At 60.7% G+C, this 16308-nt stretch overlaps 2 protein-coding genes across 2 annotated transcripts in view; both read right to left on the bottom strand.

Moving 5' to 3' along the window:
- Positions 1–588: 588 nt before the first annotated feature.
- Positions 589–12002, bottom strand: PBK (PDZ binding kinase). The gene is made up of 7 exons (XM_009938689.2): positions 11938–12002; positions 10768–10858; positions 10369–10511; positions 9103–9272; positions 7579–7708; positions 4810–4980; positions 589–919 (listed from the first exon to the last, which is right to left on the bottom strand). The coding sequence occupies exons 1-7, from the start codon at positions 11984–11986 to the stop codon at positions 714–716; spliced, it is 960 nt and encodes a 319-aa protein (XP_009936991.1). The 5' UTR covers positions 11987–12002; the 3' UTR covers positions 589–713.
- A 3545-nt stretch (positions 12003–15547) lies between these two features.
- Positions 15548–16308, bottom strand: part of SCARA5 (scavenger receptor class A member 5) — a 44898-nt gene continuing 44137 nt past the window's right edge. The window contains exon 9 of the mRNA XM_075411357.1: positions 15548–15744. Coding sequence (XP_075267472.1) covers positions 15608–15744 — 137 coding nt within the window. The 3' untranslated portion in view covers positions 15548–15607. The remainder of the gene's footprint in view (positions 15745–16308) is intronic.

Genomic DNA, 16308 nt, shown 5'->3' with positions numbered 1-16308 from the left:
TATTTAGAGGCATTTCGAAGGTCCCCTCGCAGCCTTCTCTTCTCCAGGCTGAACAAGCCCAGCTCCCTCAGCCTCTCCTCGCAGGAGAGATGCTCCAGTCCCCTCATCATCCTCGTAGCCCTCCGCTGGACTCTCTCCAGTAGCTCCTCATGTTTCTTGAACTGGGGAGCCCAGCACTGGACACAGCACTGCAGATGGGGCCTCCCCAGGGCAGAGCAGAGCAGAGGGGGAGGAGAACCTCCCTCGACCTGCTGCCCACACTCCTCCTCATGCACCCCAGTTCCCCAACCAGCAGGATTTCCTTTAACAAACCCCCAGGAGACTGGGTTTTTCTCTTAACCCTAAACCCCTTTTACTGCGGTACGATCCTGCCTAACAGCCTGTCGTGTCAGGAAGCCTTTGTCTTCAGCTTGCAGCTGCTCTCCCTTGGTGATGTTGTCCTGCTGCCCCCAACCACCTCGGGAACACAAACACTTTACCCAGGCCCCCTCACCAAAGCTTGCACTGACCTGGCAGAGACACACACGCACTCCCTGCGGAAAAGAAAAGCACCACTTCTACACTGGGATTAAGAAAAAAACCCACAATTATGTTTAAAAACTGTCACAAAAATAGTGTTAGTTCGACACAAACACTGAGGGAAAGGTTTAAAGCAGCTGTAACACGACAACTAAACGCACAACTATTGCACAGAGTGTGGAGCGCGGGTGGGTTTACTCCTGGGCCAAGGTTGCCTCCAGGGCTTCCACGATGCACGCGGCTGAGGGACGCTTCTTGGGGTCCTCGCTGGTGCACACAGAGAAGAGGTCGATCATGTGCTGGTAGGACGAGTCCAGTTCCTCCATGTTGAGGGCTGGGCGGGTTCCCAGGGCTGCGTAATACGCTTCCTCGTCAAAGGTGTCTTCATCAGAAGACTCGTCTGGACAAGAAGGCGACAAAGGTGTTGAGAAGGGTTCTGGAACTCGCTCGGCTTCCTTGGATCACGGGGATTTGCTGTGACCATCATCCATCACAGCCTGGTTTGGGTGGGAAGGGACCTTTCAAGGCCATCCAGTCCAGCCCCCTGCCATGGGCAGGGACATCTCCAACCAGATCAGGGTGCTCAGAGCCCCGTCCAACCTGGCCTGGAATGGTTCCAGGGATGGGGCATCTCCCACCTCTCTGGGCAACGTGGGCCAGGGTCTCACCACACTCAGCACAAACAATTTCTTCCTTAGATCCAGTCTGAATCTCCCCTCTTTTCAGTTTAAACCCATCACCCCTCGTCCTGTCACTGCAGGCTTTCTTACAAGCCCCCTTTATATTTTGAAATATATTAAGATCACTGTCAGGTCTCCCCGGTGCCTTCTCCTCCCCAGGCTGCCCAGCCCCAGCTCTCCCAGCCTCTCCTCCCAGCAGAGGGGTTCCAGCCCTCGGATCATTGCTGGGGCCTCCTCTGGCCCCGCTCCCACAGCTCCAGCTCTGTCCTGTGCTGAGGGCTCCAGAGCTGGACGCAGGACTCCCGGAGGGGTCTCAGCAGAGTGGGGCAGAGGGGCAGAATCCCCTCCCTCGCCCTGTGCCCATGCTGCTGGGGATGCAGCCCAGGGCATGGGTGGCCTTCGGGGCTGCCAGCGCTCACTGCCAGGTCATGGCTGGCTTCTCATCCCCAGCACCCCAAGTCCTGCCTTGCAGGGGTGCGGTGGGATGTGACCTTGGTGTCAGCTTCCCTGTTCCTTTGTTAACACTAATTACTGCCTGGGATACATCATTACTTTAACTTAAATTGCTTATTTTGAAGCTGTAGCTGCTTCAGCAGAACAAACCTGAGTCACCCCTGCAGAGCTGGCTGGGAAAAAAGCTCCGCAGCCAGGAGATGCTGAGAGCAGGAGGGTGAGGAAAATTCCCCGGCTGCCTGGAGACCGAGTGAGAAAACACCAGCCAGCTTGTGGATCCGGGCCAGCACGAAGGCTGCAGCAAGAGTTTTCCCTGCACAGCCCGTAGGATTTTTAGCTTTGTATCGCTCCAGGGCGCAGACCTGCCCGCAGGCAGCTGTTTGCATCCCCTGGATCATCTCATCCACTCCCCTGCCTCATCTGCTTGGTGCAACTCTGAATGATGGGGTGGCCAAGAAGGCCAGCGGCATCCTGGCTTGTACCAGCAATGGGGTGGCCAGCAGGACTGGGGCAGGGACCGTGCCCCTGTACTGGGCACTGGTGAGGCCGCAGCTCGAGTGCTGTGCTCAGCTTTGGGCCCCTCACTCCAAGAAGGACATGGAGGGGCTGGAGCGTGTCCAGAGCAGGGCAGCGAGGCTGGGGAGGGGTCTGGAGAACAAGTCTGATGGGGAGCGGCTGAGGGAGCTGGGGCTGCTCAGGCTGGAGAAGAGGAGGCTGAGGGGGGACCTCATCCCTCTCTCCAGCTGACAGGAGGGTGGAGTGAGGAGGGGTTGGTCTCTTCTCCCAAGTAACTCTGGAGATGTTCAGACTAGATATTGGGAAAAATTTCTTTCCTGCAAGAGTGGTCAGGCCTTGGACCAGGCTTCCCAGGGCAGTGGTGGGGTCCCCATCCCTGGAGGGGTTCAATCACCGTGTGGATGTGGCACTTGGGGATATGGTTTAGTGGGGGACTTGGCAGCGTTGGGTTTACAGTTGGACTCGACAGTATTCAAGGTCTTCTCCAGCCTAAGTGGTTCTGTGATTCTATGACAAATCCCACTTGGGCGCAGAGGAGGTCCCTCAAGCTGCTTCCCCCGTGCTTCATCAGAGGCAAGCGGGTGGTTGGCAGCCCGGGCGCAGCCCCGAGCACCCTCCCTTTAAATTCTCTTTTCCAAACGGTTCAGCTGCCTCTAATATTTTTGTGCACCGTTTCAAACACGATGTCACCTTAAGCTTTTCTGGCCACACCGTTTCTGTGGTATCTCAACAGCATCCACCACACAGCCACGGCCTGGCAGATGGCTCCTGGGCTGCTGTGACAGCGAGGGACATGGGACGGAGCAGGAGCACGGCCGAGCACACTGTGGGGCTCTTGGGGACATCACTCAGAATCACAGAATCACAGAATAGTAGGGGTTGGAAGGGACCTCTGTGGGTCATCTAGTCCAACCCCCCTGCCGAAGCAGGGTCACCTACAGCAGGCTGCACAGGACCTTGTCCAGGCGGGTCTTGAATATCTCCAGAGAAGGAGACTCCACAGCCTCCCTGGGCAGCCTGTTCCAGTGCTCCGCCACCCTCAGAGGGAAGAAGTTCTTCCTCATGTTCAGCTGGAACTTCCTGTGCCTCAGTTTGTGCCCATTGCCCCTTGTCCTGTCGCTGGGCACCACTGAAAAGAGCTTGGCCCCATCCTCCTGACACCCACCCTGCAGATATTTGTAGGCATTTCTAAGGTCCCCTCTCAGCCTTCTCTTCTTCAGGCTGAACAAGCCCAGCTCCCTCGGCCTCTCCTCGTAGGGGAGATGCTCCAGTCCCCTCACCATCCTTGTAGCCCTCCGCTGGACTCTCTCCAGTAGCTCTTCATCCTTCTTGAACTGGGGAGCCCAGAACTGGACACAGTACTCCAGATGAGGCCTCACCAGGGCCTCACCAGGGCACTCAAGCCTACGGAACCACGCTGACGGGCGTCTGAGGAGCAGTGGGATTTCGAGGAGCTCTCTCCAGCTGTTAGACGAGCAGCTGGAGCACTCACAAAGAGCGCCGGCTCGCAGTGATGAGTTACCACCATTTATCAAGTTCTCCTTCGGAGTTAAAAAGCTACACGAAGTTGAAAGCAGCCCAACCGCTTGTGCAAACGGTGAACACCACCAACGAGCACCCTCCGTGCTGCGGCAAACTCCCCGTGAAGAGAAGCAGGGCTGGGAGAGGCAGCTGGCCCAGAGGATTGCAACCCTTTTGGACGGCAGCCCTGGGAGACCCAGCACCTTGGGGGTACTGACGTGCGCTGTAAAACTCAATGCTCCTAAGAGAGGACGGCTTTTCTAGGAGAAGAACTCGCCCACCAGCAAGGTATCACAGAATCACAGCATGGTAGGGGTGGGCAGGGACCTCTGTGAGTCACCCAGCCCAACCCCCTGCCCAAGCAGGGTCACCCAGAGCAGGGGGCACAGCACCGCGGCCAGGCGGGGCTGGAATATCTCCAGAGAAGGAGACTCCCCAGCCCCTCTGGGCAGCCTGGGCCAGGGCTCCGGCACCCTCAGAGGGAAGAAGTTCTTCCTCGGCTTCAGCTGGAGCTTCCCAGGCTTCAGTTTGTGCCCATTGCCCCTTGTCCTGTCGCTGGGCACCACTGCAAAGAGTCTGGCCCCGTCCTCCTGACCCCCACCCTGCAGATATTTAGAGGCATTTCGAAGGTCCCCTCGCAGCCTTCTCTTCTCCAGGCTGAACAAGCCCAGCTCCCTCAGCCTCTCCTCATAGGAGAGATGCTCCAGTCCCCTCCTCATCCTCGCAGCCCTGCGCTGGACTCTCTCCAGTAGCTCCTCATGTTTCTTGAACTGGGGAGCCCAGCACTGGACACAGCACTGCAGATGGGGCCTCCCCAGGGCAGAGCAGAGGGGGAGAAGAACCTCCCTCGCCCTGCTGCCCACACTCCTCCTCATGCACCCCAGGATCCCATTGGCCTTCTTGGCACCCAGGGCACGCTGCTGGCTCATGGTCACCCTGTCGTCCACCAGGACACCCAGGTCCCTCTCCACAGAGCTGCTCTCCAGCAGCTCAGCCCCAGCCTGTACTGGTGCCTGGGGTTGTTCCTCCCCAGGGGCAGGACCCTGCCCTTGCCCTTGGTGAACCTCATCAGGTTCCTCTCTGCCCAACTTAAGAATACATACTGTATACAGAAACATACCTTCGTCATCAAAGACATCACTCAAGTGGGGCACGGAGAGGGTCATCATTTCCCAGAGTGTCAGCCCAAAAGCGAAGATGTCGGCCTTGTCGGTGATCACGCCGTCATCCTGCAGAGCCTCCTTGGGCTTCCAGGGCTCGGTGCCGATGTAGCACATCTCCGGGTCACTCACTGGAAGGAACAACACAGCTCGGGTATCTGCCAGGGCTTGTGGACACCAAGACAGAGTCGCAGCTCGCCACACAGCAGGGACTGAGCAGGTCGGTCAGCTCAGGCGTGAGCCACCCCGCAATGAAGAACCGAGAAGTTCTGTGTTTCACCCAGAATCCCAGAATGTTTGGGGTTGGCAGGGACCTCTGTGGGTCACCCAGCCCAACCCCCTGCCCAAGCAGGGTCACCCAGAGCAGGGGGCACAGCACCGCGGCCAGGCGGGGCTGGAATATCTCCAGAACATCCCAAGTGTTTCTCCTCGGCTCAGCCCCGTCGGGAAGCAGGACTGGGGTGAGAGCACCCACCGGGCACCTTCCCCAGGGGACAAAGCCAAGCCGAGCCCGGTCCTCACAAGCCAACCTCCTGCCAGCCGCGCAGCCCTTTCGTTTCCTCCAACCCACGTTCTCAGCGCTTTGTTCAATTTAATGCCTCCTTGACCTTAATGAGCCGCGGGGGAGCGGAAGCGATCAGCTCTCAGCCTGACGAAGGAAGCACCAGCTCTGACTCGATCCCTCGCGCCCCTCTCTGAATCGCAGGCTCCGCTCCCAAGAGGAGGCTGCCACATTTCCCCCCCCGCTCTCCCTAGAAAACTCCTGAGCTCTCCGCAATCTCCGCTGTTCCAGAAACTTTTCTCGTGCGGGGCCGATCTTCAAAGCCCGGCCCGTAACGAGACGCCAATGCCGAAATCCCTCAACGCTTCACAGAATCACAGAATAGTAGGGGTTGGAAGGGACCTCTGTGGATCATCTAGTCCAACCCTCCTGCCCAAGCAGGGTCACCCAGAGCAGGCTGCACAGGACCTTGTCCAGGCGGGGCTGGAATATCTCCAGAGAAGGAGACTCCACAGCCCCTCTGGGCAGCCTGAGCCAGGGCTCCGTCACCCTCAGAGGGAAGAAGTTCTTCCTCGGGTTCAGCTGGAACTTCCCAGGCTTCAGTTTGTGCCCGGTGCCCCTTGTCCTGTCGCTGGGCACCACTGCAAAGAGTCTGGCCCCGTCCTCCTGACCCCCACCCTTCAGATATTTAGAGGCATTTCGAAGGTCCCCTCTCAGCCTTCTCTTCTCCAGGCTGAACAAGCCCAGCTCCCTCAGCCTCTCCTCGTAGGAGAGATGCTCCAGTCCCCTCCTCATCCTCGTAGCCCTCCACTGGACTCTCTCCAGTAGCTCCTCATCTTTCTTGAACGGGGGAGCCCAGCACTGGACACAACACGGGCCGTTGCGCCTTAACGCTTGGCTGCGACAGGGACGGGGACCCAGCACCCTCGTCGTCGGTGGGTGCCCCTTGTCTCCTCAAGACCGGAAGGAGGCAAAGCCAACGTCTTTGGGCAGAGGGGGCTTCTGCCCGTTAAACCAGCCCAGAAACCGATACTTTAACCACCCTCCGCTCTGGGAGATGACGCTGGGGCGCTGCCTCCAGCCCTCTCGCGCCTTATAAAAGGGAACAGCTACTAATAAAAATGTAATGGAGCAGCTTTATGAATTATGAGGCTGTCGCAGGCGCAAGCACTGCGTAAAGCAGCAGAGAAAAGCATTCTTGTAATTAACCCAAACACATTCCTGCTGTTCGCAGCCAAGCCACGACGCCATTAGACATCTGCTTCTCATTTCCATGAAGTCTTTATCACGCTCGCAGTTGGCTCGCGCTTCCTTCCAGCCCCACGAGAAAGATGCATTTGCTTAACTCTCTGGCAAGAGCATCTCCTCAGTGGGGCCTGATCCAGCGTCCCGTGCACAACGGCACTTACAACCGCAGGAGACAACGTACGAGCGCGGAAGGGCACGGGGCAGATGTCACAGGTCGGGAGGATTGTTGCCAAGAAGGCCAGTGGTCTCCTGGGGTGCATTAAGCAGAGTGGGGCCAGCAGGTCGAGGGAGGTTCTCCTCCCCCTCTGCTCTGCCCTGGGGAGGCCCCATCTGCAGTGCTGTGTCCAGTGCTGGGCTCCCCAGTTCCAGAAAGATGAGGAGCTACTGGAGAGAGTCCAGCGCAGGGCTGCGAGGATGAGGAGGGGACTGGAGCATCTCTCCTGCGAGGAGAGGCTGAGGGAGCTGGGCTTGTTCAGCCTGGAGAAGAGAAGGCTGAGAGGGGACCTTGGAAATGCCTCTAAATATCTGCAGGGTGGGGGTCAGGAGGATGGGGCCAGACTCTTTGCAGTGGTGCCCAGCGACAGGACAAGGGGCAACGGGCACAAACTGAAGCCTGGGAAGTTCCAGCTGAACCCGAGGAAGAACTTCTTCCCTCTGAGGGTGCCGGAGCCCTGGCCCAGGCTGCCCAGAGGGGCTGTGGAGTCTCCTTCTCTGGAGATATTCCAGCCCCGCCTGGCCGCGGTGCTGTGCCCCCTGCTCTGGGTGACCCTGCTTGGGCAGGGGGTTGGGTGACCCACAGAGGTCCCTGCCAACCCCTACCATGCTGGGATTAAAGCTGGAACCTTCCAGAGACCCCCTTCACCCACGCACAGTGCAAACCACTCGCCAGTCCTTCCCTCTGAGGACATGGGCGGGTAAACGTGCCCAGCTCCAGCAGCCACCAAGCAATTCAGGACTCCTTCCCCGCATCCCGACCTACCAGTCATGTTCTCATCCAGGGGCATGGACAGTCCCACGTCACAGATCTTGACAGCTTCAAAGTCACCTTTAACGACCACGTTTGAAGACTTGATATCTGCGTGGAGCAGCTTCTTATCGTTGTGAAGATACTACAAGGCAGAGAGGAGCCGTTAACACCCGCTTGCAGCTATGGGGAGGCAGGAGGAGCTGTCGGACTTGGACAACAAAGCACCAACTTCTTAACATTTAACATATTTAGCCTTAAAACCTCGAGGATGGGTCAACAACTACCTTAACTCTTAGGAAACCAGGGGCAGGTTGTTCCATCTAGCCTGGAGTGGAGGCTTGTGGTTGCCTTTTAGTGAAAGACCCTGAGAAGCCCCTCTAGCAACAAGCACTTGCGAGCGGTTGCGAAGCGTGGGCGTTAGCCGACGGCCAAGCACGCATCCACGGTACCCCGGGAGCTCAGCGCTGCGTCTTTTCCCCTCTACACTGCCCTGGTGAGGCCCCATCTGCAGTGCTGTGTCCAGTGCTGGGCTCCCCAGTTCAAGAAAGATGAGGAGCTACTGGAGAGAGTCCAGCGCAGGGCTACGAGGATGAGGAGGGGACTGGAGCATCTCTCCTACCAGGAGAGGCTGAGGGAGCTGGGCTTGTTCAGCCTGGAGAAGAGAAGGCTGCGAGGGGACCTTCGAAATGCCTCTAAATATCTGCAGGGTGGGGGTCAGGAGGACGGGGCCAGGCTCTTTGCAGTGGTGCCCAGCGACAGGACAAGGGGCAACGGGCACAAACTGAAGCCTGGGAAGTTCCAGCTGAACCCGAGGAAGAACTTCTTCCCTCTGAGGGTGACGGAGCCCTGGCCCAGGCTGCCCAGGGAGGCTGTGGAGTCTCCTTCTCTGGAGATATTCCAGCCCCGCCTGGCCACAGTGCTGTGCCCCCTGCTCTGGGTGACCCTGCTTGGGCAGGGGGTTGGGCTGGGTGACCCGCAGAGGGCCCTTCCAATCTCTACCATTCTGTGATCTCCTCAGCAGCGCCAGCTCAGGACTCGCTGCCGGGGCTGCCCGGGCTTTCCCCTGACTGCTGGCGTAGCCTGGGGAGGCTCGGAAGCCTCGGAAGACAGAGCACGGCTGAGTCTCCATTTCCCCCCTTTTTCCCCTAACTGCGGGGCAGCTTGGCGAGAGGAGGGCCACAAGCAGGGAGAGCGGGCAGCAGAACACTCGTGACAAATCTGCTGCGTCTCTTTTGATACCGCTTCAGTCTCAAGCCTCGGGGCTCGGTTTGCACCTGACCCCCTACAGCAGCCCGGTAAAAAACCCAAAACCCACCAAGGGCTCAGATGCAGCGTCATAGAGTGGTTTGGGTTGGAAGGGATCTTAAAGATCATCTGGTTCCAAGCCCCCTGCCATCAGCAGGGACATCTTCCACCAGCCCAGGTTGCTCTCCATCAGCCGACATGGCCTTCTCACACACCCAATTCACTGATTTTTCCAGTGTCACCAGCGTACACGATTCCACCCAGGACAGCTACGGTTGACGCTCAACGTACCTTCAGCCCCCTCGCCATGCTCAAGGCAACTTTGAAAATCGTGGCAGCGGGGAAAGGGCCCAACCGTTTCGCTCTTCGTTCTTCAAGTAAGTCAGTCAGACATTTTTCTCCTCCGTACTCCATGGCCAGACACATGCTTCCATCGTTGGCCTCGGTAAACGCCCGGTAACCTTCCAAGAGAGACTGGTTTGTTAGAGAACCGAAGCAGGCACCGGCGTTTCCGCGTGCCTGCCAGTCCGATGGAGCTGGGGCATTTGGGGCTGCTCCCCAGGTGCTTTCCCGGCGGCTGCAGCAAACCCCAAACAGATTCATGCCCCCAGAGAGCTGGCTCGCGGCTTTCCGTGGCGAGGTGAAGCCACAGGAATGCCCGTGGAGACCTGGGTGGCTACAAGCAAGAAGAGTGTGGGCAGCAGGGCGAGGGAGGTTCTCCTCCCCCTCTGCTCTGCCCTGGGGAGGCCCCATCTGCAGTGCTGTGTCCAGTGCTGGGCTCCCCAGTTCAAGAAAGATGAGGAGCTACTGGAGAGAGTCCAGCGCAGGGCTACCAGGATGAGGAGGGGCCTGGAGCATCTCTCCTACGAGGAGAGGCTGAGGGAGCTGGGCTTGTTCAGCCTGGAGAAGAGAAGGCTGAGAGGGGACCTTCGAAATGCCTCTAAATATCTGCAGGGTGGGGGTCAGGAGGACGGGGCCAGACTCTTTGCAGTGGTGCCCAGCGACAGGACAAGGGGCAACGGGCACAAACTGAAGCCTGGGAAGTTCCAGCTGAACCCGAGGAAGAACTTCTTCCCTCTGAGGGTGACGGAGCCCTGGAACAGGCTGCCCAGGGAGGCTGTGGAGTCTCCTTCTCTGGAGATATTCCAGCCCCGCCTGGCCGCGGTGCTGTGCCCCCTGCTCTGGGTGACCCTGCTTGGGCAGGGGGTTGGGTGGGTGACCCACAGAGGTCCCTGCCCACCCCTGCCATGCTGGGATTCTGTGATGCTGTAATCAGGTCCATGATGTACCCGACCAAAGGCACAGGCAGCCCCGTGACCGGTCTCCGAAGCGTAAGGACGGGGCCAAGCCCACAGCGATCCTCCCCGTGTGTGTCCTCCCGGCTATCACATCCCGGGGCTCCAGACTTCGGCAGCCAGACGGGAGCTCTGTAACCCACAGCCCCCGCTGCGAGGGGGGCCCAGAGCCACCCTTGTGTCACATCAGCTGCCTCCAGAGTCGGCCCCCAGCAGCTCGATTCGCAATTTCCAGCGGCCCAGACTAGCGCTGGCAGCTTACCCACGATGTTGGGGTGCTGGAGGTCTCTCAGGATCTTGGCTTCATCGTTGAGTCTCTGCTGATACAAGCTTTGCTGGCCCCTGTTGCACTTGGAATCCACTTTCTTCACCGCCCATGGGGAGCGAGACAAACCCCTGGGAGATCTGCAGGGGGGAAAACCCACGCATCTACCTTTAATTTGTGGAATTAATAAAGAACAATGCTAAAATAAACTCAAGTTTGCCAACGTGCGCATGGCAGAGGTGCCCTCGACTCCGGGCCCGTTTGAAGGGGCGCGGGCAGCACCTGAAGGTCGGTGACGGCAGCCCCCTCGCTGGGAGCTCCGTCCCCTCTGTTGTTCTAGGGACAAAATGACGCCAAGCCCCGTTCCCGAGCCGCGCGTCGCGCCCGCGCTCTCACCTTTTCATCAAGTAGACCTTGACCCCCGTGCCGTATCCAAGCCTCTGCATGAAGGGCGAGGCCGGGATAGTGACCGAAGCTGGCCCCCCACCTAAAAAGAAAAGAGAAACCCAGGTGTGACCCCACGCAGCAGGTCAGAATCACAGAATCCCAGCATGGCAGGGGTGGGCAGGGACCTCTGTGGGTCACCCAGCCCAACCCCCTGCCCAAGCAGGGTCACCCAGAGCAGGGCGCACAGCACCGCGGCCAGGCGGGGCTGGAATATCTCCAGAGAAGGAGACTCCACAGCCCCTCTGGGCAGCCTGGGCCAGGCTCCGGCACCCTCAGAGGGAAGAAGTTCTTCCTCGGGTTCAGCTGGAGCTTCCTCTGCTCCAGTTTGTGCCCATTGCCCCTTGTCCTGTCGCTGGGCACCACTGCAAAGAGTCTGGCCCCGTCCTCCTGACCCCCACCCTGCAGTTATTTAGAGGCATTTCGAAGGTCCCCTCTCAGCCTTCTCTTCTCCAGGCTGAACAAGCCCAGCTCCCTCAGCCTCTCCTCGTAGCAGAGATGCTCCAGTCCCCTCCTCATCCTCGCAGCCCTCCGCTGGACTCTCTCCAGTAGCTCCTCATCTTTCTGGAACTGGGGAGCCCAGCACTGGACACAGCACTGCAGATGGGGCCTCCCCAGGGCAGAGCAGAGGGGCAGGAGAACCTCCCTCACCCTGCTGCCCACACTCCTCCTCACGCACCCCAGGATCCCATTGGCCTTCTTGGCACCCAGGGCACGCTGCTGGCTCATGGTCACCCTGTCGTCCCCCAGCACTCCCAGTCCCTCTCCGCAGAGCTGCTCTCCAGCAGCTCAGCCCCAGCCTGTACTGGTGCCTGGGGTTGTTCCTCCCCAGGTGCAGGACCCTGCCCTTGCCCTTGTTGAACCTCATCAGGTTCCTCTCTGCCCAACTCTCCAGCCTGTCCAGGTCTCGCTGGATGGCAGCACAGCCTGCCGGTGCATCCACCACCCTTCCCAGCTCTGTGTCATCGGCAAACATTGTCGAATACTCTCCATGAGGAGATACTGAGTGAGGAGTAAGAACAGGGCAAATGCACATGATATCAATCACCCCAAAAATCGTCTCCCCACAGCCACGCATGGCCCCATGGCAATGTTCAGGGCTCGGGCCCGAACGTGACTCACCGGGTTTTGCCCCACGGGCCGGGTTCTTTGGAGACCTGAAGGCTTCCATCGCCGCAAACCGTCTGGATCCCTGCAGCAGAGGAGAAACTTTATCACACCTCCACCTCGGAAAGTGCTGGAGGAACCCCTCAGAAGCAGCCGGGAGCACGGGAGCTGGAGCCCTGACCCACGCAGGAGCAACTTACTCAACTTTGTTCAACTTCTTCATCAATGACCTGGATGAAGAGTTAGTGTACCCTCAGCAAGTTTGCTGATGACACCAAACTGGGAGGAGTGGTGGATACCCCGGCAGGCTGTGCTGCCATCCAGCGAGACCTGGACAGGCTGGAGAGCTGGGCAGAGAGGAACCTGATGAGGTTCAACCAGGGCAAGGGCAGGGTCCTGCACCTGGGGAGGAACAACCCCAGGCACCAGTACAGGCTGGGGCTGAGCTGCTGGAGAGCAGCTCTGCGGAGAGGGACTGGGAGTGCTGGGGGACGACAGGGTGACCATGAGCCAGCAGCGTGCCCTGGGTGCCAAGAAGGCCAATGGGATCCTGGGGTGCATGAGGAGGAGTGTGGGCAGCAGGGCGAGGGAGGTTCTCCTCCCCCTCTGCTCTGCCCTGGTGAGGCCCCATCTGCAGTGCTGTGTCCAGTGCTGTGCTCCGCAGTTCAAGAAAGATGAGGAGCTACTGGAGAGAGTCCAGCGGAGGGCTGCGAGGATGAGGAGGGGACTGGAGCATCTCTCCTGCGAGGAGAGGCTGAGGGAGCTGGGCTTGTTCAGCCTGGAGAAGGGAAGGCTGCGAGGGGACCTTCGAAATGCCTCTAAATATCTGCAGGGTGGGGGTCAGGAGGACGGGGCCAGACTCTTTGCAGTGGTGCCCAGCGACAGGACAAGGGGCAATGGGCACAAACTGAAGCCTGGGAAGTTCCAGCTGAACCCGAGGAAGAACTTCTTCCCTCTGAGGGTGCCGGAGCCCTGGCCCAGGCTGCCCAGGGAGGCTGTGGAGTCTCCTTCTCTGGAGATATTCCAGCCCCGCCTGGCCACGGTGCTGTGCCCCCTGCTCTGGGTGACCCTGCTTGGGCAGGGGGTTGGGCTGGGTGACCCACAGAGGTCCCTGCCCACCCCGCCATGGTGGGATCCCCTGGAGGACCCTGCTTTGGTGGGGGGGTCCTCAGAGCTCCCAGCTCACCCCGCCACGGTGGGACCCCCCCACTCCAGACACACCACAGCCCATTAACGGACTCCCATTTCAGAAATCGCACCCATGGCGGGGTGGGCTCAGCCGGTAACGAACCCCATAAAGGGTCTGGGGGCGGGGGGGGGGGGGGGGGGGGGGGGCTCAGAACTCAGCCCAGAGCCTGAGATTGGTGCCCGAAGGGAGCTGGGGGGGCAGGGGATGTCCCCAGGCTGCTCCCACCGGGACAGGGCCCCCCCCCCCCCCAGCCCGCAGAGTCCCACCCCAGGGTGAAGGGGGGGGGTCCCAAGGTGAGGGGACTCTGTGGGGGTGGGGGGTGTCCCGGAGGGGGGGGGTTCCCTGCTTCCCCCACCCCCCCCCCCCCCCCGCGACCGACGCCGCCGCGGCCTCCCGGTCCCGCCTCGGGGAGGGGGGGGGGGGGGGGGGGGGGGGCAAGCCCGGGGGGCTTCTCCCCTCCCCCCGGCACCCTAAACCGCCGTTACCGATCGTTACCGTTGCCGTTGCCGCCACCGTTTGAATCCCGAGGGCGGGAATTGTCGTTGTCCCCCCCCCCCCCTCTACGGCGGCTGCGGGCGGCCAAACGCCGCGGAACGCGGAGGGAGGGGCGGGGCTAGGGTAGTGGCGGAGTCAGTGCAGTGGGCGGGGCCTATGGGCAGGGAGAGGCGGGCGGGGAGGGGCTTAGGTCCCCAATGTTTTTGCCGGGGGGGGGTGTTGGGCGTCCCCAAGGGGCTTTTTTTTTGGGGGGGGAGAGTCTATGAGGGGTGCTCCAGGCTCTAGAGGGGTCGCCAAGCCTTTGGGGGGGGCTCCATGGGGCCCCCAAGGTGTTTAGGGGGGTCTCCAGGGTGCAGCAGGGGTCTCCAAGGTCTTGGGGGTCTCTGGGGGGTCTCTGGGGGGTCCCCAAGCCCTTGGGGTGGTCTCTGTGGGGTCCCCAAGGTGTTTAGCGGGGTCTCCAGGGTGCAGCAAGGTCCCAGGGCCTTGGGGGGTCTCTGAGGGGGTCCCCAAGCCCTTGGGGGGGTCTCCGTGGGGTCCCCAAGGTGTTTAGGGGGGTCTCCAGGGTGCAGCAGGGTCCCCAGGGCCTTGGGGGGTCTCTGAGGGGGTCCCCAAGCCCCTGGGAGGATCTCCATGATGTTCCCAAGGTGTTTAGGGGGGTCTCAAGGGTGCAGCAGGGTCCCCAAGGCCTTGGGGGGCCTCTGGAGGGTCCCCAGGCTGTCGGGGGGTCTCTGTGGGGTCACCAAGCCCTTGGGGTCGTCTCCGTGGGGTCCCCAAGGTGTTTAGGGGGGTCTCCAGGATGCAGCAGGGTCTCCAAGGTCTTAGGGGGTCTCTGGGGGGATCCCCAGGCTGTCGGGGGTTCTCTGGGGGGGTCACCAAGCCCTTGGGGGATCTCCGTGGGCTTCCCTAAGGTGTTTAGGGGGGTCTCTAGGGTGCAGCAGGGTCCTCAAGCCCTTGAGGGGTGTCTCGGGGGTCCCCAAGCCCTTGGGGGGTTCTCTGTGAGGTCGTCTCTGTGGGGTCCCCAAGCCTTTGGGGGGGGTCTCTGTGGGGTCCCCAGGCCATTGGAGGGGTCTCCATGGCATTGCCAACCCCCAGGCCATGGAGGGGGGGGGTCCTCTTTGAGGTTCTCCAGGCTTCCCAAATCCTTGAGGGGTCTCTGGGGGGTCCCCAAGTCCTTGGGGGGGGGTCTCTGGGGGGGTTCCCAAGCCATTGGGTTATCTCTATGGCATGGCCAGCCCCATGGCGGGCTCCCTTTAGGGCCTCCAGGCCATGGGGAGGATCCTCTTTGGGGTTCTCCAGAATTCCCAAATCCTTGGAGGATCTCTGGAGGGGTCATCAAGCCCTTATGGGGGTGTCACTGGGGGGATCCCAAAGCCCTTGGGGGGTCTCCATGGCATTGCCAACCCCCAGGCCATGGAGGGGCGGGGGTGTCCTCTTTGACGTTCTCCAGGTTTCCCAGATGCTTGGGAGGTCTCCATGGGGTCCTCCGGCCCTTTGGGGGGTCTCTGGGGGGTCCCAAGCCATTGGGGTGTCTCCACGGCATCGCCAGCCCCTTTGGGGGGGGCTCCCTTTAGGACCCCCAGGCCATGGGGTGGGGTCTTCTTTGAGGTTCTGCAGGGTTCCCAAGCCCTTGGGGGGGTCTCTGGGGGGGTCCCCAGGCCCTGGGGGGGAAGGTGTCTCCATGGGGTGCTTGGGGGGCACCCCAGGATGTTCTGTACCCCCACCCAGCACACAGGGGCTTCTTGAACCATACCCGAGCCAGACCAGGGGCTGTGTTTATGCCCCCCCCACCCCCCCCACCCCATAACCCCCTGGACCCCTCTTTGCAACCCCCCCTGCCCCCTACAAGCACATCTGCGCCAGCACGGTAGAGATTAATAAAAAAGCATTTATTTCTCTAATAATAAAACCATTTCAGGCAGCACGGGGGAGATCTGTGGGGCTGGCCGAGACCCCTCCCCAGACCCCCGCAGCCAGAACCGGGGGTGTCCCCCGTCCCCCCCGTCACGGCGTCAGGCATTTCACGCCGGCGTCCTCGGCGTGCCCGCAGTTGGTCTTGCCCCAGCTGGAGAAGCTGCAGCGCAGCAGGCTGTCCTCTGTCCCCTTGCAGGAGACGTCGTCCATCCAGATCCTCCCTGTGCCTGCAAAAGCCAGCAAGAACCAGTGACCCCCCGCCGTGAGCAAGGGACCTCTGGGGATCCCCCACCCACCTCCCACCAAAGCAGGGTCACCCAGAGCGGGGGGCACAGCACCGTGGCCAGGCGGGGCTGGAATATCTCCAGAGAAGGAGACTCCACAGCCCCTCTGGGCAGCCTGGGCCAGGGCTCCATCACCCTCAGAGGGAAGAAGTTCTTCCTCGGGTTCAGCTGGAGCTTCCCAGGCTTCAGTTTGTGCCCGTTGCCCCTTGTCCTGTCGCTGGGCACCACTGGAAAGAGTCTGGCCCCGTCCTCCTGACCCCCACCCTGCAGATATTTAGAGGCATTTCGAAGGTCCCCTCTCAGCCTTCTCTTCTCCAGGCTGAACAAGCCCAGCTCCCTCAGCCTCTCCTCGCAGGAGAGATGCTCCAGTCCCCTCCTCATCCTCGTAGCCCTCCGCTGGACTCTCTCCAGTAGCTCCTCATCTTTCTTGAAGTGGGGAGCCCAGCACTGGACACAGCACTGCAGAAGGGGCCTCCCCAGGGCAGAACAGAGGGGGAGGAGAACCTC

Source organism: Opisthocomus hoazin, chromosome 2, assembly GCF_030867145.1.
Source record: "Opisthocomus hoazin isolate bOpiHoa1 chromosome 2, bOpiHoa1.hap1, whole genome shotgun sequence".
Taxonomy (NCBI): Eukaryota; Metazoa; Chordata; class Aves; order Opisthocomiformes; family Opisthocomidae; genus Opisthocomus; species Opisthocomus hoazin.
The sequence above is the reverse complement of the archived record's forward strand: the minus strand, read 5'-3'. Positions and strand labels throughout refer to the sequence as shown.